The sequence below is a fragment of the Sorex araneus genome, chromosome X (genome assembly GCF_027595985.1).
Source record: "Sorex araneus isolate mSorAra2 chromosome X, mSorAra2.pri, whole genome shotgun sequence".
Lineage (NCBI taxonomy): Eukaryota > Metazoa > Chordata > Mammalia > Eulipotyphla > Soricidae > Sorex > Sorex araneus.
In genome coordinates this window covers 166,364,302-166,389,421 of record NC_073313.1, presented here as the reverse complement: position 1 = coordinate 166,389,421, position 25,120 = coordinate 166,364,302, and the positions used below count along the sequence as shown (strand labels likewise).

The 25,120-nt window shown below is 60.8% G+C and overlaps 1 protein-coding gene across 1 annotated transcript in view; it reads right to left on the bottom strand.

Annotated features, from left to right (window-relative positions):
- Nucleotides 1-25,120, bottom strand: part of CACNA1E (calcium voltage-gated channel subunit alpha1 E) — a 166,855-nt gene that overhangs the window by 56,662 nt on the left and 85,073 nt on the right. Inside the window, exons 7-9 of the mRNA XM_055121224.1 lie at nucleotides 25,067-25,112; nucleotides 24,222-24,403; nucleotides 165-268 (exon numbers count right to left, since the gene is read on the bottom strand). Of these exons, the coding sequence (XP_054977199.1) occupies nucleotides 165-268; nucleotides 24,222-24,403; nucleotides 25,067-25,112 (332 nt within the window). The remainder of the gene's footprint in view (nucleotides 1-164; nucleotides 269-24,221; nucleotides 24,404-25,066; nucleotides 25,113-25,120) is intronic.

Here is a 25,120-nt window from a genome sequence, read left to right as displayed (position 1 = left end):
CCCAAACGCAGCCTGGCCCCGGGGGGGCTGAACCGACCCCTCGTCTGGGCCCGGGCGGGCCGAGTGCGTCCTTGGACGCCCACCCAGGCGGCAGGCAGGGAGCACGCGGTGGACAGCACGGGACGGCTGGGGGGCGGGGGCCGAGCCCCGCAGGGGTCACTTACCCAGACAGGACCCCCAGGACGAGGTTGAGCACGAAGAAGGAACCGATGATGATGAGGGGGATGAAGTAGAGCCAGTTCCAGGTGGCACCTAAGGCATCGTTGGTCTGCAAGAGAGGAGAGCAGGGCCTTGAGCCGCCGCCCGCGCGGGCCCCAGCGGGAGCACAGCGGGGAGGACCCGGGTTCGATCCCCGGCATCTGCTAGGGTCCCCTGAGCACCGCCAGGAGTGATTCCTGAGTGCAGAGCCGGGAGGAGCCGCTGAGCATCGCCGGGTGGGACCCAAAAACCTAAATAAATAAATAAATAAGTAAAAGGAAACTGGGGGCCGGAGTGATAGTACAATGGTTAGAGCATTTGCCTTGCATGCAGCCACCCAGGTTCGATCCCCGGCATCCCCTAGGGTCCCCCGAGCACCGCCAGGAGTGATTCCTGAGTGCAGAGCCAGGAGTCAGCCCTGAGCATCGCCGGGTGGGACCCAAAAAGCAAAGAAAAAAAAAAAGCATGCTGTCCACTGTGGGCCCGGTGGCCAGACCCGGGGGTCTGCAGGCCACAGGTACGTGTGTCAGGGGCCACGTGGGCAGGCGGCCGCAGCCCTCGTTCCGGAGCTTGTGGTCATCATGGAGGCGGGCAGTGGTCTGTGTCCTGGAAGCCGGCCAAGTTGGGGCCCGAGGGACAGGGCAGCTGAGGGCAGTGCCCCCCCCACCCCCCGAGAGGCTCTGGACCAACAAGGGTCAGTCTGCAGTGCTGACCTGGGCTCAGATCAGACTCAGGGACCCGGAAGCTGCATTGGGCACGGGAGGAGCACGGTGGGAGCACGGGAGCCCGGCCCCGGAGCACTGACTGAGACCCAAGGCTCAGTTCAGGAGCGTTTGGCAAAGGGAGGGCTGGAGCGATAGCACAGCGGGGAGGGCGTTGGCCTTGCACGCGGCCGACCCGGGTTCAATTCCTCCGTCCCTCTCGGAGATCCCGGCCAGCTACCGAGAGGATCCCACCCGCACGGCAGAGCCTGGCAAGCTCCCCGTGGCGTCTTCGAGATGCCAAACACAGTCACAACAAGTCTCACCATGGAGACGTGACTGGTGCCCGCTCGAGCCAATCGATGAACCACGGGACGACACGTGACAGGGCTTGGCAAAGGGGGGGTCCCTCGCCCCGCACCCCCCAGCACCCACGGGGGGCGACACGCGCCCACCCCAAACCTCTGGGCAGTCCCAGAGCTGCGGGCGTCCCGCCCCTGCGGCCTGCCTCACCCCTGCACCGTGGCCTTCCGCGCCTGCGTGGAATGCCGCAGTGCCAGGGCCAGCGTCCAACCAGCGTCCAGCGCGGGCAGCTGGGAAGTGACCACCAGGGCACCCAGGGGCGGGGGCAGGGGTCGTGCCCTCTGCCCCCAGGAGACCCCCACCGCCCCCCGGTGCCCCCAGGCCCTGCTCAGGTCTCGCCCCCCGATGCAGGCAGGACGGGGAGGGGGGCGGAGCCGTGTTTCCCCGGGAGCTGCTGCCTGGGGGGGCGTCGGGCGCCCCCACACCCACGTGAGCTGCCACCGCTCGGCAATTAGCACATTAGTCCCGCGGGAGGCGCAGGGGTGCGTGGGGGCGAGAGGAAGGAGGGGGCCCCGCTCTCCTGCAGGGGCGCCCGAAATGGGTTTCTTGGCCCCCCAAAACAGGGGTAAGGGTCTTCAGAGGGGCTCTGGGGGCTGAGGAGACACAGGTCCGGGGCTTTCCGGGAACCCCGTGGCCCGTCCCCGAGCCCCCCTCCGTGTCCCCCACCCCCAGTCTGGTCTCTCCGAGACCACAGACGTGGGGGGACGCGCCCAGCATGCAGGAGGTCACTGGAGCACGGACCCTGGCTCAGGGAGGGGCCCTGAGCTCTCCCCAAGGGCGCCCCCTGGAGGGAGTGGGCACACAGGACAGGCAGCGGGCAGGCTGGGCTCCATCCCCGGGAACACACAGGGTGTCTGAGCACTGACGGGAGCATCCCGGGGCACTGACAGGCGTGGGGGGAGGAAGGGAGGAAGGAGGGAGGGAGGGAGGGGGGGAGGGAGGGAGGAAGGAAGGAAGGAAGGAAGGAAGGAAGGAAGGAAGGAAGGGAGGGAGGGAGGGAGGGAGGGAGGGAGAAAAGGTAGGAAGGAAGAAAGAGAGGAAGGAGAAAGGAAGGAGGGAAGAAGGGAAGGAAGGAAAAAAGTACAAAGGCAGGAAAAAGGAAAGAAGGAAGGAAGGAAGGAAGGAAGGAAGGAAGGAAGGAAGGAAGGAAGGAAGGAAGGAAGGAGGGAAGGAGGGAAGGAGAGAGGGAGGGAAGGAGGGAGGGAGGAGGAAAGGAAGAAAGGAAGGAGGGAAGGAGGGAGGGAGGGAAAGAAGGAAGGAAAGGAGGGAGGGAGGGAGGAAGGAGGGAAGGAAAGGAAGGAAGAAAGGGAGGGAGGAAGGGAGGAGGGGGAGGGAGGGAGGGGGGAGGGGGAGGGTGGGCGGGCAGGCGGCAATCCTGCTCACACCTTCTAGGAAGAAGCAAGTAATACACAGAGACACCAGGGAGGAGACGTGGCACCAGACAGCGCCCAGCGGCTGCCACGTCCCCCCTGCTGCTCCGTGAGCCCCCGGGGAGCAAGTGTGGGGGCAGGGGTGAGTGTGAGGACCGAGACTCCAGGGCCACGGGCCCCGCTGCACCCCCAGAGCCGGGGCCTGTGTGCGGGAACAGCCACGCACAAGCTCTTGGCCCCGGACACGTGTCGCGAGCTGCCAGCGCCACGAGTCGGCCACAGAGACACGGACACACAACCCATGAACACGGACACACAACCCACAGATAAGCTCAGAGATCCCCACACAGCCACAGCCACACAACCCATGGACACAGACACACAACCCACGGACATACTCAGAGACCCACACACGGACACAGACACCCAACCCACAGGCGAGCTCAGACACCCACACGGACACAGCCACACAACCCACGGACACACTCAGAGACCCCCACACAGACATGACCACACAATCCACGGACACACTCAGAGACCCCCACAATCCACGGAAGCGCTCAGAGACCCACACATGGACACGGACACACAACCCACAGACGCACTCAGAGACCCACACACAGACACGGACACACAACTCACGGACACACAGAGCCACACACGGCCATGGACACACAACCCACGGACGCACTCAGAGAGCCACACACGGCCACGGCCACACAATCCAGGAAACTCAGGGCCCTGCACGCAGCCATGATCCACGCCTGCCACGAACATGCCCCAAGTCCCACACTCAGCCCCGACCCCGCACTGCGAGGCTGGGCCCCACCCGCACGCACGGAGACACACTCTGGCCCCAGCAGACAGGCCCTGGCTGTGCAGAGCCCCTGGGCCCCCCCGGCGGAACCAGGGTCCTCGGACCCCAGCCCGGCCCCCACCCAGACCCCCCCCCCCCCCCCGGGCTGCCTCTCACCCTCCCTGCCCAGGAGCGCCCAAGACACACCAGCGCCCGGCCCAGCCAGCAGGGGGAGCCCGCGGGCCCAGGCAGAGGGCTGTGGGGCCCGCCCCGGGTCCCCCCCCTGCACGCGCCCAGGAGAGGCCGGCAGGGGAGTCACTGGCAGCCCACCCTGCCGACACCGTCCACAGGACCCCAGGCCCCACGCGGCCCGCGGAAGGGACGTCAGCACGGGTGCCCGCCCCCTCCCTCCCTCCTCCTCCCTCCCTCCTTTCCCTCCTTCTCCCTCCCTTTCCTCCCTCCCTCCCTTCCTCCCTCCTTCCTTCCACCTTCTCTCCTTCCTCCCTTCTCCTTCCTTCCCGCTCTCCTTCCTTCCTCCCTCCTTCCTTCCTGGCCTTACCTCCCTCCCTCCCTCCCTTCCCCTCCTCTTCCCTCCCCTCCTCTTCCCTCGCTTCCTCCCTCCCTCCTTTTCTCCCTCCTTCCTTCCACCTTCTCTTCTTTCCTCCCTTCTCCTTCCTTCCCTCTCTCCTTCCTTCCTCCTTTCCTCCCATCCTTCCTTACTCCCTCCTTCCTTCCTTCCTTCCTTGCCTCCTTACTTCCCTCCCTCCTTACTTCCCTCCCCCCTTCCTCCTCCGTTTCCTCCCTTGCTTCCTCCCTTCCTCCTTCCCTTTCCTTCATGCCTCTTCCTTTCTTCCTCCCTTTCCTTTTTTCCTTCCTTCCCTCCCTCCTCTCTTCCTTCTTTTTCTTCCTTCCTTCCTACCCTCCCTCCCTCCTTTCCTCCCTTCCTCCCTCCTTTCCTCCCTTCCTTCCTTGCCTCCTTACTTCCCTCCCTCCCTCCCCTCCTCCCTCGTTTCCTCCCTTGCTTCCTCCCTCCCTTCCCCTTCCTTCTTTCCTTCCTTCCCTCCCTCCCTCCTTCCCCCCTTCCTTCCTCCCTCCCTCCCTTCCTCTTCCCCCTTCCCTCCTTCCTTCCACCTTCTCTTCCTTCCCTTCTTCTTTCCTTCCTCTTCCTTCCTCCCTCCCTTCCTTTTCATTCTTTCTCTCCCTCCCTGCCTCCTTCCTCCCTCCCTCCCTTCTCTCCTTCCTTCCTTCCCTCCTTCTTCCTCTCTCCCTCCCTTCCCCTCCCCCCCACCCCCCAGCCAGCATGGCTGTCGCGCAAGGGCACTGGGGTTGGGGCGGAATATTGGGGCCAGCCGGCCTTGGAGGGCTCCGGGGCTGCTGGGGTCCCAGCCCCTCTCCTGGGCCCACGGGCCCCCCCTGCGGAACGTTCTGGGCCCTGCGGCCGGGGCTGGCGCTGAGCAGGCCCCAGACCTGCGTGCCTGCCAGGAGAAAATCCTTTTTTAGTCAGGACGGGAGGAAACGCTCGCGGCTGACAGATGGAGCGAGAGGGCGGGTTCATGGCGGTTGAACGTTCCTCGAGGGGGCTGCGCGGCTCCAGCCCTGAGTCCCGGGAACGCCGTGGCCCCGGGACGCCACCGGGCCCGAGCACTGTCAGAGAGCGGCTTGGAGGGCACGGACCCCCCCCCCCCAGCTCCCCCACACACGGCTTTGCACTCTTGGGCACGCGGTCACCTCCGTGTTTTATTTGGGGACAGAGGAGAGGAAAAAGGAGAATTTGGACGGGGGCAAAGTGCAGCCGTCAGGCGGGGGTTTACAGCACACTCCCAGCTGTGCTCAGGGATTACTCCCGGCTCAGTGCTCGGCTGCTGGGAAATGAACGGATCAGCCGTGTGCCTTTCCTGCCTCTGTCCCCTGCGGGGGACAGTGGGCGAGAGAGGCCAGTGGGGGCTGGGGAGGGGGCGGCTGGCCCTAAGGCCCAGGACAGCCCAAACCTTGTAGTTCCGTCTACACCACCCACACCCCCGACACCCGCAGACCAAAGCTGGTCTTGGGCGTGGCCACTGAGAAAGTGACCGGCCGCACCTTTGGGGACGAGAGACAAGTGGAGGGGACATGCTTGGTGCAGTGACCCAAGATGGGGGGACAGGGACGCGCTGGCACCCACTGAAGTGACGCATGAGCTGAGGCCAGAGGAACGGGTGACACCCCCCCCCCAAAAAAATTCACTGCGTAGGGGCGGCCAGTGGGGGTCACGGCCCAGAGCAGGTGGGAGAGAGTAACCACAGTCACCAAGCGCTTCCGACTCCTGGGCCCTCTGCAACACCATCTCCGGGGGCCAGAAAGGGAGTGCAGTGGTTAGCGCACATCCCGCCTTGCAGGCAGGCAGCCCCAGTTTCACAGACCCCCGAGGTGGTCCGGAGAACCTAGGACCTGGGATTTTATTATTTTATTTGGGTTATTTGCCTTTTCTGCTTCTGTGCGGGGAGGTGATTCTCGGCCGAGTAGGTCAGTGATTTTCATGCAAGGGCCTGAGGATGTGGTACTTGGAGACCCCAGGGCCACCCCAGCCCTGCCCAGGCATGGGTGGGAGGGGAGGGGGCCCTTCTGCAGGGCCACAGCTTGATCCAGGATCAGCTGCAGGTGTGGATGGGCTGTGCCTTAGATGACCTCTGACCCCAGGTCAGAGGTCCCGGGAGCACTCTGCAGCCCTCAGTGATGTCAGGGCCAGAGCGACAGCACAGCGGGGTGGACACTTGCCTTGCACGCGGCTGACCCGGGTTCGATCCCCGGCATCCCCTAGGGTCCCCCGAGCACCGCCAAGAGTGATTCCTGAGCACAGAGCCAGGAGTCAGCCCTGAGCATCGCCGGGTGGGACCCAAAAAAGAAAAAAGATTAAAAGAGTAGGATGACATTGGATCTCACGTGACCACACTCGACCCCGCAGCCCTCAAGCTCCGAGATTCCAGAAGGAACTTTCAGGAACCGGTGGCTGGACTCCGGGGAGGCCACAGGCTATGAGCCACGGAGGGGGGCGGGTGTCTCCAGAGCCTTCTAGAACTATCTAGCGCTGGGGAGCCTGTTCTGCAGCAACAGAGCCCCCCCCGCGCCCACAAACCCAGTCTCATGCACCCCCTTAGAGGGGTCCTTGGAGGGGCCTTCCCTGGAGCCAGGCGGACGCCCACTGCTGCCAGACCCCTGGCAGGTGTGACCGCCGGGCTGGGGTTTGGTTTCCTGTTTGTTTTTTTTTGCTTTTTTTGGGTCCCACCCGGCGGTGCTCAGGGCTGACTCCCGGCTCTGTGCTCAGGACTGACTCCCGGCTCTGTGCTCAGGAATCACTCCTGACGGTGCTCGGGGGTCCCTATGGGATGCCGGGGATCAAACCCGGGTCGGCCGCGTGCCAGGCCAGCGCCCTCCCCGCTGTGCTCTCACTCCGGCCCCCGGGGTTTGGTTCCTTCTTGGCCAGTGGGACCCCGCGGGTGGCCCCGCGACCCTGAGTCTCGGGCACGGCTCAGGGTGGGCAGGGAAGGGGCTTCGCTGGCTCAGCAGAGAGAGAGGGAGGAGCAGTCGCAGGGGTGGGGGCTGGGCGGGAACGGACGCAGAGGTGGGTCAGCAAGACGACGCGGGGAAACCCTGAGACGCCTGTGGCACCATCCCCCAGAGGGCTTGACCTCTCCCCCCCCCCGAGGCGCCATGGCAACCGGGACCTTCCTCCGGTTCCCCGGGGACCCTATGGCCCAGGAACGTCCTTCCCCAGCCCCGCCCCTTCTGACACCAGCCCCGCCCCTTCTGACACCCAGCCCCGCCCCTTCTGACACCCAGCCCCGCCCCTTCTGACACCCAGCCCCAACCCCGCCCCAGGGCGCCCTGCACCCCTGCCCTCTGCCCGCAGGCCGGGCTCACGGACCCCCGTGTTCCTGAGCCTTCACACCGCCCACATGGCAATGTCCAGGCCCCGGGGATGGGCCCCTCGGCCCCAAGTTCCTCTTTCATGGCATCAGCCACTGACTCTCCCTCCAAGGTCAAGGTCAGTGACCTCCCCTCCCCCGCAGACACACATATTCACACATACACACACATACACATATACAGATACACATACACACAAGCATATGTATACACATATACACACATACACATATACATACACACATATACACACACATAGATACACATACACACATACATATACATACACGCATACACATACACACAAACATATGTATACACATACACACATATATACACATATATACACTTACACACACCCACGCACACACATACACACCTACATACCCATGTACACACATATACACACATACACACAAGTGCACACAGGGAGTATTACTGGGTATCACCCACGCTGGCTGGCCCCGTGATTCCTAAGTCTCTTTCTGCTTTTTTTTTTTTTGCTCTTTGGGTCCCACCCAGTGATGCTCAGGGCTGACTCCTGGCTCTGCACTCAGGAATCACTCCTGGCAGTGCTCGGGGGACCCTATGGGATGCTGGGAATCGAACCCGGGTCGGCACGTGCCAGGCCAATGCCCTCCCCGCTGTGCTATCGCTCCAGCCCCGAGACGATGCTTTGAACAACTGAGGGGCAGACTGTGGTGTGGGGGTGGGGTGGGGGGTCTTCTCTGGGTTTCTCCCTGCTGGGCCCCTTTCCCCTCGGCCCTCTGTGTGTCCCTGGGCCGGGCTGGTCACCAGCCGCCCCCTCAGGTGGCTCAGCCAGAGGGGCCTGGGGACAGCTGAACGCAATAGAGCCGGTGAACTGGCCGGGGCACGCCCACCCGCGGCTCGGTGCTGGGGAAGATTCTCCGCCTTTCTACGAGCCCAGTCCCAAGGCGCCCCGTCCCGCCTCCCCTCTGCCCGTTTCCTTTCCCTCGGCAGCCCAGTGATCTTTCTAGAACACGCTGGGAAGTGCCCTCCCCCCGTCCTCTAATCCTGCCTCTTCAAGCCGGAGACTGGCCGCTCCAGGCAGGGGTCAGAGTCCCAGACCCCGACCCCCCCCCCCCCCCCGTCCACTCTGGTGACTCTCCACTCTGGTGATGGTCAAACAGCCGGCCAAGGGCGGGGCCGGAGGGAAAGGGCAGCCAGGAGGGGCAGGGCCCCGTCCCGCATGCCGTCGACCCGGGTTCGAGTCCCACGCGCGATCCCTGAGCACGGAGCCAGGAGGAGCCAGCGAGAGGGTACGGCCCCAAAGCCAGAGCAAAAAAGCAAACTCCAAGGCAGGCAAATGAGCAGTAGCCGGGCAGCTGGGTGTGAGACCCCATCCCCCACCCCGACGGGACCTCCCCCCTAGGTGCTTGCTTGCCCCCATCCGCCAATGCAGTTCCGAGTGAGGTCGGTCCAGTCCCCGGTACGCCCACGGGGATGGCCCAGTGCCCTGCTTCCTCTGAATCACGTCCCTCCCTCCCTCCAGCCCCAGCTCCCGAACGAAGGCGCCTTTTCTGACTGCTCGGACACAGACAGACACACACACACACACAGACACACACAGACACACACACACTCTTTCTCTCTCTCTCTCCCTCTCTCTCCCTCTCTCTCCCTCTCTCTCCCTCTCTCTCCCTCTCTCTCCCTCTCTCTCCCTCTCCCCTCTCTCTCTCCCTCTCTCTCCCCTCTTCCCCCTGTCCCCTCTCTCTCTCCCCTCTCTCTCTCGGCCTGCCAGCACCTGCCACCTGGAAGCACTAAGTCCTAATATCTGCGAGAGCCGTGGATCAGTGCCTGCAGGCGGGCATGGGGACTCTGCAAACCAGCCCCGCTTGCAGCCACGCCAACCGGCTCTGCGTGGGGCCGTGGGAGCCAGCCTGCCTGGACACTGTGCAGGGACAGGCAAAGGGCAGTGCCAGGGGCCGGACAGAGCGATAGCACAGCGGGGAGGGCGTTGGCCTGGCACGCGGCTGACCTGGGTTCGATCCCCGGCATCCCCTAGGGTCCCCCAAGCACCGCCAGGAGTGATTCCTGAGTGCAGAGCCGGGAGTCAGCCCTGAGCATCGCTGGGTGGGACCCAGAAAAGCAAAAAAAAAAAAATTTTTTTTTTTAAGATTTAGGGGCTAGAGCAATAGCACAGCGGGGAGGGCGTTTGCCTTGCACGCAGCTGACCTGGGTTCGATCCCCGGCATCCCATAGGGTCCCCCGAGCACTGCCAGGAGTGATTCCTGAGTGCAGAGCCGGGAGTCAGCCCTGAGCATCGCCGGGTGGGACCCAAAAAGGAGAGGGAAAAAATAGGGCAGTGCCAGCCGCCTGCACCCGGAGGAGAGCAGGGTGCTCCCGAGTGCCCGGCCATGGGCCAGGAGCGGCAGTTCTGGTTCTGCACGCGGGCCGAGCATACACCTTCACAGCTGCAGAACCCCCTGAGAGTTCTGTGTGACCGCCCCCCCCCGCTGGCCCGAGGCAGGGGTGGGTGCGAGGACCCTGTGCCTGCCGGCGTCACGGGGCGGTGAGTGAACCCGGAGAGAAGTCAGGGGCGCGCCCGAGTGCACGTGCCGGCCGCCCTCCACCCCCCACCCCCCTCTCGGCACGTGGCACATGGCTGCGTGCGGCACAGGTGGCACGGGTGACGGAGACGTGTCATTAGCGGGGTGAGGCACACCTGCCAGAGCTGTCACGGCGATGCGGCCGCGCCCCTTCCCCGCTGGGGTGACGGGGCTGACTCACCCCGCGAGGGGAGAGGGTGGGCTCAGCCCTCGGGTGCTCCCACAGCTGCACCAGGCAGCTGGGGAGAAGGAGAGACTGAGGGAGACCCTGCCCAGAGAGAGGGGAGGCCCCGGAGGTTAACCCCGCTCTGGGCCAGCAGGAACAAGGGAGACGGTCTTGGCCGGGGTGATAGGACAACAAGGAGGGCGTTTGCCTTGCACGCGGCTGACGCGGGTTCGATACCCAGCATCCCATAGGGTCCCCGAGCACCGCCAGGAGTGATTCCTGAGTGCAGAGCCAGGAGTCAGCCCTGAGCATCGCCGGGTGTGGTTCCCAAACAAAATCAAACACCTTTCACTTTTACCATCTCTATTAAAAGGCTGGAGTGATAGCACAGCGGGGAGGGCGTTGGCCTTGCATGCGGCCGACCCGGGTTCGATTCCTCCGTCCCTCCGTCCCTCTAGAGCCCGGCAAGCTACTGAGAGGATCCCGCCCACATGGCAGAGCCTGGCAATATCCGATATGCCAAACACAGTCACAAGTCTCACTGTGGAGACATTATTAGTGCCCCCTCGAGCCAATCGATGAGCAATGGGATGACAGTGCTACAGTGATTAAAGTTGTACTCAGAGGGCCTAGCCACTGAAATAAGAAAGATAAAGAGTAAAAAGAAAGAGCAACATATTTTCAGCAGCGTGACTAAGTACGTCAAAAACCCAGAGAGCTCCAAGACATTAAAAAGACAGAAAACAAAACTAAAGAAAAAAACCCTTTTGCAAGATAGCCGACTACAAGCTTGGCTTAAGAAATCGATACTCTCATGCTAACAGAGAGTACCAGCATGCTTGAAAACAATTGAAGGCAACAAAATCCTGACCGAATCAGACAGCTACGCCAAACACAGCTGTATTTACTGGTGGTGAGAGACCAGTATCGGTATTGCAAACCATAATCTCCAAAGGGAGAAAAGGAGAAAGGGAGAAAGAGAGAAAGAGAGAGAGAGGAGGAGGGAGAGAGAGAAAGAGGGAGAGAAAGGGAAGGAGGAGGAGAGGACAGAGGAGAAGAAAGAAGGAAGAAGAAGAAAGAGGAAGGAGGAAGAAGGAAGGAGGAAGAAGGAGGAAGAAGGAGAAAGGAGGAAGAAGGAAGAAGAACAAAAAGAACAAGAAGAAAGAACAAGAAGAACAAGAAGAAAGAACAAGAACAAGAAGAAGAAGAGAGGAAGGAGGAGGAGGAGGAGAAGAGGAGAAGAAGAGAGGAAGAGGAGGAGGAGGAAGAGGAGAAGAAGAAGAGAGGAAGAGGAGGAGGACGAGAAGAGAGGAAGAGGAGGAAGAGGAGGAGAAGGGAGGAAGAGAAGAGAGGAAGAGGAGGAGGAAGAGAAGAGAGGAAGAGGAGGAGGAGGAAGAGGAGGAGAAGAAGAGGAAGAGGAAGAAGGGAAGATGAAGAGGAGAAGAGGAAGAAAAGGAAGAAGAGGAGGAGGAGAAAGAGGAGGAGGAGCCATAGATCACAGAGGCAGGGGTGGGGGTGTCTGCGGGAAGGAAACTGGGGACACTGGTGGTGGGAAATGTGTCCTGGTGAAGGGACGGGTGTCGGAACATTACACGACTGAAGCCCAACCCTGAACAACCTTGTAACTGTACATTTCACTGTGATTCAATTTTTAAAAAATAATTTTTTTAAAAAAAAGAAGGGGGAAAAAAGGAGACCCCAGCAGGCACTGATTCTAAAATCAAAACAAATGGAAATTGGCTGGGGGGGCGGGGAGGGGGGTGGGTGACGCCAAAGTTGGAGTGGGGGAGACGAAGTTGAGGGAACTGCATTAGCACGTGTCAGAACCGGTTAGAGTGTTATTACGGCTGAGAAGTGGGGCAGGCAGAGACAGACCCTTGGGAACGGAAGAACTGAGCCCGCAGCAGGTCCTGAGCCCCGGCACCCCGGGTGAGGACGACGGTCACAGAAACAAGTTTTCGGATAAACAGTTTCTCGGTCAAGTAGCCGGCAAAACGCAGCCCAGGAGGCAAACAGGAGGAAAAGTGGAGAAAAAAAAAAACATAAAAAAATAGACCAAAAAAGCCCCCCCCTCCTCCCCAAACTCCTACTCGCATTATTCACAAAGACTCACCCAGATGGATTGAAACACCCAGCGCGAATATTAACGGATAAAACCTGTAGGCAACGGCCTGCCTTACCTCGGCTACCTGGGGAGCTCTCGGCCAGCCTTGAACTGGGTCACCGGAGACCCAGCGAGGACCCGGGAGCCCGTGAGGGTCTTGCTGGGGTCACAGGGCACCTTGCACACGCCCCATTTCCCCAGCCGCCCCCAGCCTCCAGCAGGGCCCCGGAGGAAGAAGGGGGTGTGGGCGGGGCCCGGGGGCGGCCCCGCCCCCAGTGTCCCCGCCGCAGCCAATCAGCGCAGCTGCTGGCAATCTGAGCATCCCGAGGACCACCTGGAGTTTTGGGTACCAGCTGCGTGCTGTTAAGCACACACAGCTGAGCTTCTGGGGAGGTGGGGTCGGGGCTGTGGTTTGGAACCGGGTTCTTGGGCCTTTTTTTGAGGCCTGTGGTCTGCACCTGTCTGGATTCTAGGGCTTGAGACGCTGATGTAACCGCGGCACCTGCCGGAAGGGAGCGAGGGCAGGGCCCAGGGCTCCGATTGGTTCCCTGGCCCTCACCGCCTCCCTCTGACGAGCCCACGGGGCTGAGGACTGCCAAGCAGACCCCTCGAGTACCATTTGGACCGTCGCTCGCACCCACGCCCTGCCACCACACACACACACACACACACAACAATAACACAAAAGAACGGAACGCAGAGCTGGGTCAGAGAGAGCCGGTGCTCGCAATCTGTTGGTGTGCTAGCAATTAACTTACAAACCGCACACGCGCTGCCAGGTAGCACCAACTCCTGCCCGCCCCGCCCTGTGTGTCCCAGCACCCCCCCCACCCTTCTCTCTCCCCCTCCAATCTGGCACCAACCGCCTCTGCTCTCCCCCTTCCTCCTACCCCCAAGCCGCTCCCATCATCCCCGCTGATGCTGCCTCTCTTCTCGCTCCCCGCCCCGCCCCCTCCCTACGAACTTCTTTTCTCTGTTCTCTTAGCATTGATTGACCAAACGCACCTCCAGCAAATGGGCAACGGGTTGCCAGACTCAAAGGAGCGAGAGGGACAGACACAGAAGGGGCTGTACTCATTGGTGGGAAATAAAGTCGCATCACGGGAGACTGGCACCCAAGGACAGTCGAGATCAGGACCAGGAGGGTGGCCCCACGGCTCGGAAGCCGGCTTCACGTGCTGGGGGAAAAGGCGGCTGGGATGGAGAAGGGAGCACTGAGTGAAGGATGCTCGGAGGGCTCACCCGGGATGGGAGATGCGCGCTGAAAGTAGGCTACGGACCGGACATAATGGCTGCTAGTACCTGTATTGCAAACCATGACACCCAAAAGGAGAGACAAAGAGGGAAGGTGCCTGCCACAGAGGCGGGGGGTAGAGGGATGGGGGTGGCAGGAGGGGTACTGGGAACGTCAGTGGTGCAGAATGGGCACGGGTGCAGGGTGGGTGCTCGATCACTGTGTGACTGAAACGTAAGCACGGAAGTTTGTAAATCTGTAATTGCATCTGACGGTGATTCGTTAAAAAAAAAATTTAAAGAGCAAGAGACGTTCTGGGCAGTGGAGGGGGTCAAGGCACTGGGACCCTAGCAGGCACACTGTCCCCCTCTGCCCTCACGCCCATTCCTCCTCCCGACCTCACCCTGCCCCCGCTCTCCTAAGCCAGAAGTCACCTGCTGGGTCCTGCAGGGAGAGACCCTGGCGGTGGCCGAGGAGATGTGGAGTCCCCTCGGGGCCAGAGATGGTTCAGCTGGACCACTGACGAGCCTGAGACTTCCGGTCCAATCCAGTCTCCCAGAAAGCGATGAGTTAGCTGGGGGCAGAGTGGCAGTCCAGCAGGGAGGGCCAGAGCTCGCCTTGCATGCGGCCGACCTGGGTTCGATCCCCGGCATCCCAGAGGGTCCCCTGAGCACCGCCAGGAGTGATCCCTGAGTGTAGAGCCAGGAGTCAGCCCTGAGCATCGCCAAGCATGACCCCAAAGAGCCAAAAACAAAACGCAAAACAAAAATATATCAACATCCGGGGGCCAGAGAGATAGTCCAGTGGTTAGGACACCTGCCTCGCAGCTGACTGAGGTTTGATACCCGGAGTGATCCCTGAGCACAGAGCCAGGAGTCAGCCCTGAGCATCTCCAACCATGACCCCAAAGAGCCAAAAACAAAACGCAAAACAAAAAGATATCAACATCTGGGGGCCAGAGAGATAGTCCAGTGGTTAGGGCACCTGCCTCGCAGCTGACTGAGGTTCGATACCCAGCACCCCGAAGCCCCACCAAGAGTGATCCCTGAGCACAGAGCCAGGAGTCAGCCCTGAGCATCGCCGGGTGTGCCCCTCCCCAAAAAAGAAAGTGATAAGCCAGCCAGGAGGACCCTAAATTCCAAACCCACACACAGCACATCTCAGAAAACGCTCCCGGGACCTAAAACACTCAAGGCTACCCCTAAAGGAGAGTGATCCCATTCTGGAACATTCTCTCCATAGAACTGCCCCTCTCCCCCTCAAACCAAATGTCCTCTGATCCTGCTGCAGTTGGCCTGATGCCTCAAAACCCACCCGCTCACTCAGCCGCTGGCCCCTCGACAGGTGCCACTGACCAGAGTCAGCTACAGAGCACAGGCCCAGGGCTCAACTTTCCCTTCTGTGAAATGGGTGAGATGGTCTGTCGGGGCTCCTTAATTCAGAAATGCGGGTGGTTCGTGGCTACTTCCACCTACCCCTCAGCCTGTGCCACGCGCCAGGAAAATGTGTGCCGCCAGCTGTCGCCCTGGTCATCCCTGGCCTGAAACAGCCCCGCGGATATTGTCAGGACAGAAAGCCACTACATGGATCTTTGGTTTTACGACGGATTTAGAGAATGCGCTTGCAAGAGATGCTTTGGCTCGTGGGTGGGACGTTTTAAAAGGTCCTCATCTCCTTGGGGACGAACTACCCTGTTCTAAGCTGGAAAAATGCTTTTTTTTTTTTTTTTTTTTTGCTTTTTGGGCCCCACCTGGCGATGCTCGGGGCTGACTCCTGGCTCTGCACTCAGAAATCGCTCCTGGCGGTGCTCAGGGGGACCCTATGGGATGCCGGGGATTGAACCCGGGTTGGCCGTGTGCAAGGCCAATGCTGTCCCCACTGTGCTATGCTCCATTCCAAATGCTGATTTGAGGAGACTCCCATCGGCGTGTGTCCCCGCATTGCTTGGGCTTGAAGCCAAGTCCTGAAGAGTTTGCAGTGGTGCCCCGGGCTTGGTTAAGGCTCTGGGTGCTGACCTAGCTGGGACCCACTGATATTTATGCCTCCTTGTTCCCCGCCATGAATGGTCGCGGTGTGCCTGGCCAAGCAAACACCCCATTGCAACTCCCTGAACAGACGCCTCCTGAGGCGGAGATCTTCCTTCTCCGTTAGGAAGTTCCCTTCTTCAAATTCTCCCCAGTGGTGCTCAGGCCGTGCCCTGGCTCCAGGCTCAGAGCCTGGATGGAGGTGACACACATACGACACCCTTGAAAATGCAGCCCCCCCCATGTCCCCCGCAGAGACCCCAGCGGGCTCCTCTCATGTCAAGGTGCCTCATGGCCCCCGTGGTGACCCACTGCTGCTCTTGCTAACGTGAGCCCGAGGGGGGGGGGGTTGTGGCGTCATCGAATCCCAAGCCCAAGTGGGTTCTGTCAGTTTGCCCAGTGCCACAGAGGATGCCCCCGGGAGGGTTTGAGGCCGCAGGAGCCAGTTTTTCATGTCAAGATGTGGTTCTGTGCAGCCAGGTCCCAGAAGGCACTTTCTAGAAAGCTCGTTCTGGAATGCATGGCCCAAAAATGCACAGTTTGGACAACACGCTCTGCATGGCTCATATTCTGAAAGGTACATCCTGGATCACACACTCAGGACATACATTCCGGATCACAAACTCCGGGAATCTGCACTCTAGGACAAGCACCTAGAACACAAACTCTGGAGAGCACACCTAAAACACACCCTGGAATGCACATCTAGAATATACACCTAGAACACAAGCTCTGGAATGGGAGCTCAAGAACATGCAATTAGAACACAAATTCTGGAATGCACACTCTAGAGTATGTGCCTAGAACAAGCTCTGGAATGCAAGCTCTAGACTATACACCTAAAACCCAAGCTCTGGAATGCGAGCTCTAGAATACATACCTAGAACATAAAACTCTGGAATTCACACTCTAGAATATGCATCTAGAACACAAGCTCTGGAATGCAAGCTCTAGAATATACACCTAGAACACAAGCTCTGGAATGCACCCTCTAGAATATGCACCTAGAACAAACTCTAGAATGTGTGCTCTAGAATACACACATAGAACACACTCCGGAATGCATGCTGTAGAATATGCACCTTGAACACAGCTCTGGAATGTGGGCTCTAGAATATGCACGTAGAACATAAACTCTGGAATTAACACTTTAGAATATGCACCTAGAACACAATCCAGCGACAGTCCAGTGACAGGCCCCGCGCATGTCTCTCGGCCACACAGCCCCTCCACAAGCAGGCGAGACACATGCCCAGGCTCTGGAATGCACGCTCTAGAATACGCACCTAGAACATAAAACTCTGAAATTCACACTCTAGAATATGCACTTAGAACACAAGCTCTGGGATGCACACTCTAGAATATGAACCTAGAACAAACTTTTAGAACATGTGCTCTAGAATACACACCTAGAACACACTCCGGAATGCATGCTCTAGAATATGCACCTAGAACACAACCTCAAATGCATGCTCTAGAATATGCACCTAGAACAAAATTAGAATGTGTGCGCTAGAACACGCTATAGAATATGCACCTAGAACAAACTCTAGAATGTGTGCTCTAGAATACGCACCTTGAAAACACTCCGCAATGCATGCACTATAGAATATGCACTTAGAACCCAGGCTCTGGAATATGAGCTCTAGAATATGCACCTAAAACACAAACTCTGGAATACACACTCTCGAATATACATCTAGAATGTATACTCAGATATCTGCTCTGGAACATATGCTCTGGGGTGCACTTTCTGGGATTTATAATCTGGAACGCACACTCTGGGTTGGCTGCTCTGGAATGCACCTTCCAGAAAATACATTCCAGAACGCTCCCTCTGGTCACCAGGGCGCCCAGTACAATGGCCACGGAGCCAGCAGTGACCGTCAGGGGCACAGTCCAGTGACAGGCCCCACACGTGTCTCCTCGGCCACACAGCCCCTCCACAAGCACGCGAGACACAAGCCCAGGCTCGCCGGCGCCATCTCTCGGGGGGCGGGCGGATTCCCTACAGACCACAGCATCGTGGAGTCCAGCTGGAGCCCTGCAGGTCTACGCAGCGCCTGGGGCAGGGCCTGGGCCGACGGCCCGCGGCTGCACCTCTGAAGAGAAAGGCCCAGGGCCCAGCTAAGCACGGGCAGAATCGAGGCAAGGTCCAGCCTCCTGGAGCACCATGTGCTGTAACTGCAGCTTCTGGGCCAGAGCCACAGCACAGCGGGGAGGGCATTGGCCTGGCACGCGGCCGACCCGGGTTCGATCCCCAGCATCCCATAGGGTCCCCCAAGCACCGCCAGGAGTGATTCCTGAGTGCAGAGCCAGGAGTCAGCCCTGAGCATCGCAGGGCGGGACCAAAAGAAAAAACAAAAAAAACCTGAAGCTTGTGTGTTGTGGCTGCCAAGCCAAGACCCCCAGGGCAGGTGGACAGAGCAAGTCCCCATTACCCCCTGGCCATTCGCTGCCTGGCGGGACAAGATGGCAGCAGGAAGAGCAGAAGCAGCCAGAAGGAGGGGGCAGGTGACTACCGGGTCCAGTTTAGACTGGCTCAGCCAGAGGGGACACCCCAAAGGCCCCTAGCGGAGCCCTGCTGGGAACTGGGCGCTGAGGAGCTCTGGGCGGGGGGTCTGTGTTTCTGGGTGCTGGAGCTCACATGAAACCCGGGGGGGGGCAGGGTCCCGGGCCCAAGGCAACCACTGGTCTCCTGTTCCGGAGAAACAAGGAGAGCAGGGCCTGGGGGCTCCCCGGGGACCAACGTCCGTGCCGTGAGCTCCGTCCATGGGGCCTCCGCTGTGGTCCCCTTCGCTTCTGACTTTTTAATTTCTCTTTTGTGTGTGTGTGTGTGTGTGTGTGTATGTGTGAGTGTGTGTGTGTGTGTGTGTGTGTGTGTGTGCGGGGAGCACATCCAGTGATGCTCAGGGCTGACTCCCGGCTCTGCACTCAGGGATCACTCCTGGCGGTGCTTGGGGGACCCTAGGGGATGTCAAGGATCGAACCCAGGTTGGCCGCGTGCCAGGCCAACGCCCTCCCCGCTGTGCTCTCACTCTGGTCCCCCCCCCCAGCTTGGTGATTTTCTTGACGGCCGTTTCCTCCCTCCAGCTGGACCCCTTCCCCAAAGAAGAAACCGCTATCCACCGGAAACGAGTGAATGCCCTGTCAAGGTCTGCACCAGCCTCGGTCTCTGCACAGTCAAGACCAGGGGCCTGGGGCGGGCAGTCCCGAGCTGCCTGTGGTGTTTGACGGTTTGAGGGGTTGACATCCCTTAGCTGGCCTCACCTAGGGCCACCGACCGCGGTGAAGTCCAAAACAGCTAAAAGATACAGGACACGGGACCTTCGCTTTCTCTCCTGAAGGGGCAGGGGCACCCCCTTCCCTGGAGACTCGCGCTGACTGTGCTGGTCGCCTAAGCCTCTGGCCTCACCTGCCGGCCACCGAGTGGACACAGGGGGCCACTGGGAGCGAGGGAGGGTCCCCCTGGCACCCACCCAGCGTGCAGGAAAGCAGTGAGCGTGCGAGGCCCATGTTCCCGTCTCTTCCTTCAGAGAGCCCCCCACAAGCGAGGGGGATGGACCCCCAAGAGTGCGGGGGGGCGGGCCGCCAGGCTGGGCGGAGCTGACTGGGGCGGGGGCTGGGGTCGGGTCCCCCCAAATAAGCACAGGGGCCCAGAAGCAACAACACAGACCCGGGTGGCGACCCTCGAGGCCACAGCTGGGAGGTGGAGATAGACAGCCCCTCTCTGAGGGCAGCCGTGGGGGGGGCTCCCCAGAGACTGACCACCCCCCTCCAACGCTGCCCCCCCCCCCGCAGCACGGCCGAGAAGGAGGGGCCGGCGCTTCCAGATGAGAATAGAAACTTAATTAGAGCGGGAGAGAGGAACGAGGGCTGGGGGATGATTAACGCCTCAGGCTGCTCCTTCCTGGGAAGGGGGGGCGGGCGAGTCCGCACCCCACTCACAATCTGCCCCCTACGCCCCCCCCCCACTTCCGACGCCACCCGGCCTCTCAGAGACTCCGTTTCTGGACACCGAGGCCCACCCACCCCAAAATAACCAGCCTGGTGCAGTGCACACCCCTCCACACAGACACACACAGACACACACACAGACACACACAGACACAGACACACACAGACACACACACACAGACACACACAGACACAGACACACACAGACACAGACACACACACAGACACACACACAGACACACACAGACACAGACACACACAGACACAGACACACACAGACACACACAGACACAGACACACACACAGACACACAGACAGACACACATACACAGACACACACAGACACACACACAGACACAGACACACACACAGACATACACAGAGAGACACAGACACACACAGAGACACACACAGAGACACAGACACACACAGACACACACACAAACACAGGCACAGACACACACACAGACAGACACACACAGACACAGACACACACAGACATACAGAGAGAGACACACACACAGAGACACACACAGAGACACAGACACACAGAGACACAGACACACACAGACACAGACACACACAGACATACACAGAGAGACACACACACAGACACACACACAGAGACACAGACACAGACACACACAGACACACAGAGAGACACACACAGACACAGACACAGACACACAGACACACACAGACACAGACACACACAAACACACACACACACACCCATCCATCGAGACATCTGCGAGCTGACACACTCACTCCCCAGCGCCCAGCCAGGCCGGGAACGCCCAGGCTGCCCCGTCCCCATCAACTTCCGCTCCCCCCCTCCCCGCGTCGATCCCGACGACGACGGGCCCAGAGGCGGCCCTTGGCGTGCCCACACGCTCTGGACCTGACCTCCCGAGGTCAGGGACAGGCCGGAAGCCAATATAACACCCCGGGGCTGCCCCCTCCCCCGTGCTCGCTCAGAACCCCCTGCCTGGGCACGGGTGATGTGCCACGTGGCACGGCAGCCCCCCAAATGCCACCTCGGGCCCCACAGAGGGCAGGCGGGCAGGGCCAGGCTCAGGGACGCACGGAGCAGTGGGGGACAGAGCACAAGGCCGGGACTGGACCCCAGAACCTGATTTCCTGGACACCATCCACTGCCAAATGTTATATCATTATTGTTGTTTTGTTGTTGTTGTTGTTGTTGTTATTATTATTATTATTATTATTATTATTACTATTATTATTAGGTGGGGGGTTGCGTTTGGGTCCCACCCAGCAATGCTCAGGGCTGACTCCCGGCTCTGCACTCAGGAATCACTCCTGGCGGTGCTCGGGGGACCCTATGGGATGCCGGGGATCGAACCTGGGTCGGCCGCGTGCCAGGCAAACGCCCTCCCCGCTGTGCTCTCGCTCCAACCCCAACACGCAGTTCTTCTCTCATATTTTTTTCTCCCTAGTTCACAGATTTTTTGCGGGGGGGGGACAGGGGAGGAGGTTTTGAGCCACACCCGGCGATGCTCAGGGCTGACTCCCGGCTCTGCACTCAGGACTCACTCCTGGCGGTGCTCGGGGGACCCTAGGGGATGCCGTGGATTGAACCCGGTCGGCCGCCGCGTGCCAGGCCAACGCCCTCCCCGATGTGCTGTCGCTCCGGCCCCTCTCTTTTTTTTTTTTTTTTTTTTGCTTTTTGGGTCACACCCAGCGATGCTCAGGGGTTACTCCTGGCTCTGCACTCAGGAATTACTCCTGGCAGTGCTTGGGGGACCATATGGGATGCCGGGGATCGAACCCGGGTTGGCCGCGTGCAAGGCAAACGCCCGGCCCCTCTCTTATTTCTTTTGTTTTGTTTTGTTTTTTTTGGGTCACACCCGGTGATGCACAGGGGTTACTCCTGGCCCTTCACTCAGAAAGAACCCCTGGCGGTGCTCAGGGGACCATATGGGATGCTGGGATTAGAACCCGGGTCAGCCGCGTGCAAGGCAAACGCCCTCCCCGCTGTACTATCGCTCCGGCCCCTCTCTTATTTCTTAAGGCATCTGTGCTATGCACCCACCCAGTGGGTTTTGGGAGGCTCTTCCGCCGTTCCCCAGTGGCAAGTCACATGCGTAAGTGACGGCTAATTCTGCCAGTGGGGGACGTGCTCGCTCAGTGTCAGAAGCCACCGCCCCGAGCTCCGAGCTGCTAATAGCAATATTGTGCCTCTGCGCGTACATTATTTATATCGCTATAATTACATGAGCAGAATCATCTATTATGAGAGGGGAAGAAAAAAAAAAAACCTACAGCGCCCTGGGTGTTTTCTCTGCTTTCATAGATTCCGAGAGAAATCGGGAAACAAAGACAAAAGCACGTCTGGCGGGGCCGAGGGTGGCTGGCGTTTCATCCGGCCTGGGAAAGGCTGGACAGATTGAAACTCGAACCCCAAGACGGACAGACGGCGGGTGTCAGGAAATCCTCTCCTACCTTTTTTTTTTTTTTTAAATTTTGGCTCACACCCGGCGATGCTCAGGGCTGACTCCTGGCTCTGCGCTCAGGAATCACTCCTGGCGGTGCTCGGGGGACCCTAGGGGATGCCGTGGATCGAACCCAGGTCGGCTGCGTGCCAGGCCAACGCTCTCCCCGCTGTGCTGTCGCTCCTGCCCACGTCTGTCTGTCTGTCTCTCTGTCAATCCAGCGATGCTCAGGGCTGACTCCCAGCTCTGCACTCAGGAATCACTCCTGGCGGTGCTCGGGGGACCCTAGGGGATGCCGGGGATCGAACCCGGGTCGGCCACGTGCAAGGCCAACGCCCTCCCCGCTGTGCTAAGGCTCCAGCCCCGAGGGGCATATTTCTCCACCAAATACTGTCTGTCCCTCCTGACCCCGGGAAGGAACTACTCTCTCTCTCCCTGGTTCCTTGGAGCCCGTCAACGTATTTGACTCAGTTACTCCACGCTTGGGGAAAAGCTGGTATTTGCGTCTGAGGCCCACATCCCTGCGAGGAAGGCCCCGGGGCCGATCTCCGGCACCCGCAGCTCTGACAAGAGGTGCCAGGAGAAGGGTGGAACCGTGTCGCCCAGGAAGGCAGGGTCGGGGGGGGGGGGTGGCCCTGGGGTCCTTGGTGATGCTTGCCGAACGAACTGTGCACCATGCAATGTAGCGACGGCAAAGAGATTCAGGAGGGAGAACGTGTGTGCAGCAGCGACGCCCCAATGCCCTTTGCAGGACAGCTGGGGTCAGGGTGACGCGTGCACGCTGAGAGCAACAGGCGCCTGGCCCTGGGGTCCTCCCTGAGCACCGCCAAAAGTAAATAAATGAAAGAACTGAAGCGTGGGGCCACACAGGCTCCAAGAAATGGTCCCCAGCAGTCACTGTCTCTGAAATCCCATTGCTCATTGATTGGCTCGAGCGGGCGCCAGTCACGTCTCCATGGTGAGACTTGTTGTGACTGTGTTTGGCGTTTCGAAGACGCCACGGGGAGCTTGCCAGGCTCTGCCGTGCGGGTGGTTCCCAGCAGTACGATACGTTTTTACTTGGGGGTACTCGACAGTGCTCAGACACTACTCAGTGCTCAGTGCTCACTCCCATGGGTGCTCGGGGGACCATGTGGTGGCAGGCTGGAATCCAGGGCCCTGGCCTGCCCTCGGCCCATGGAGCCACCTCGCCGTTGTACCCAGGACCTTCCTGTGACCTGAGGCTGGTCCCCATGTCGGCCCAGAATCCGTTATGACATTTTTTTTTTCTTTTGCCTTTTTGGGTCCCACCCGGCGATGCTCAGGGCTGACTCCCGGCTCTGCACTCAGGAATCACTCCTGGCGGTGCTCAGGGGACCCTAGGGGATGCCGGGAATCGAACCCGGGTCAGCCACGTGCCAGGCCAACGCCCTCCCCGCTGTGCTCTCGCTCCAGCGCCCCCCCATGACATTTTTTGTTCGGTTTCTGACTTACACGGAACAGCCGCCAGGGTCTCACTTAGGCTGCTTCTCCCCTGGGGACTGCGTGGTTCTCATGAGCACTGTTGGGGGAGAGGCCAAGACTGCCCGGCACCCCCTCTGCCCTCCGCTGGACACTGGCTCCACTGGCCAGGTACTGGCTAAGGGGTCCCAAGGGCAAGAGGCTGAACTGGGGGAACCACGGCCTCACTGCATGCCTGCGGGGCAGGGGGAGGGGCAGGGGGCACCTACCCAGGCCCGAGAAAGGCAAGGGGGAGACCTGCAAGGACCCAGGGGAGGGGGCCGAGGTGGGGGGGCTTCTGTGGAGTCAGACAGGAAGCCCGTGTTGGGGGGGGTGAGAGCCCGCAGGAAGGCAGGAGCCCCTGGGCGCGCCGGGCCGTCCTGCCTGCCCGGGGCAGGGACCCAGGAAGGGTGGGTGGGCTGTGGCCGACCCCAAGGATGGCCAAGGCCAGGGGTGGCCCAGCCAGGGAGTGACCGGGCCGGAACATGGCCAAACTGGCCACGGGCGGGTGTGGCCAGGGCGGAGAGTGGCCGAGCAGGGGCGTGGCCGAGCAGGGGCGTGGCGAAGCAAGGGCCAAGCAGGGCCGTGGCAAGGCAAGGGCGTGGCCAAACAGGGCGTGGCCAAGCAAGGGCCAAGCAGGGGCGTGGCCAATCAAGGGCGTGGCCAAGAAGGGGCGTGGCCACGCGGGCAGCATGTGACCAGGCTGGAGCTCGGCTGAGCCGGACTTTGGCTGACCCGAGGGTGGCCCTGGGCGGGGAAGCGACTCTCTCGGGACTGTGGGGGGTCCCTCCATCACCACATGACACGGAACGCCAAAAGCCACACGCGGGCGGGCGAAGGCGGCTCGTGACCGCGCGGGCAGGCCCGCCCCCCCCCCCCCCCCCCCCCCCCCCGCGCACTCACGTTGTAGAGCACGGTGGTCCAGCCCTCCATGGTGATGCACTGGAACACGGTGAGCACGGCGAACAGGATGTTGTCGAACTGCGTGATGCCGTCGTTGGGCCCGATCCAGTCCCGGCACTCGTAGCCCGCGGGGCAGCCCTGCACGCCGCAGGGGTGAGGGGGGTCGAACCCTTCCAGGATCCCTGTGGGCGCAGGGGGGAGTTGAGGGGAGCGGAGATCACCAGCTGAGCGCGCCCGGGAAGGCCCGCCCGCAGCCCCCACCCCGGCCTTGGGGCTCCTCCTTTCAGCCTCTCCGGGGGGCTTCCTGCTCGACTGGGGGCGGGCAAGGATAAAACTGCGCCCCCCCCCCCGGGGCGGGGGTCTCTGTGGCGCACACCCCAGCCTCAATTCTTTTTTTTTCTTTGCATTTTGGGTCCCACCCGGCGATGCTCAGGGCTGACTCCTAGCTCTGCACTCAGGGATCACTCCTGGCGGTGCTCGGGGGACCCTAGGGGATGCCGAGGATCGAACCCGGGTCGGCCACGTGCCAGGCCAACGCCCTCCCCGCTGTGTTGTCGCTCCAGCCCCACCCCAGCCTCAATTTCGAGTGGAGGAAAAGGCAAAGATAAATGTCCCCGGGGCCCCCCCACCCCAGAGCCGGTGGGGGGGGTCTCAGCGCCGCCCCCCCCGCGCCCACACCCGGGGTCTCTGCAGTGGGTCACAGTGACGGGGGAGGACGGCGGCGGGGAAGGTGACCCCCCCCACACACACACCCCAACAACAGCCCCCCGGGGGAGGCGCAGACGCGGGACACTGGGGCCGTGCAGGGGGCGGGGCGGTGGCTCTGGGGGTCCCGGGGGCCGCACCGGAGGTGTTGGTGAAGCAGGCGCGGTGCAGCTTCCCACTGTAGAACTCCAGGG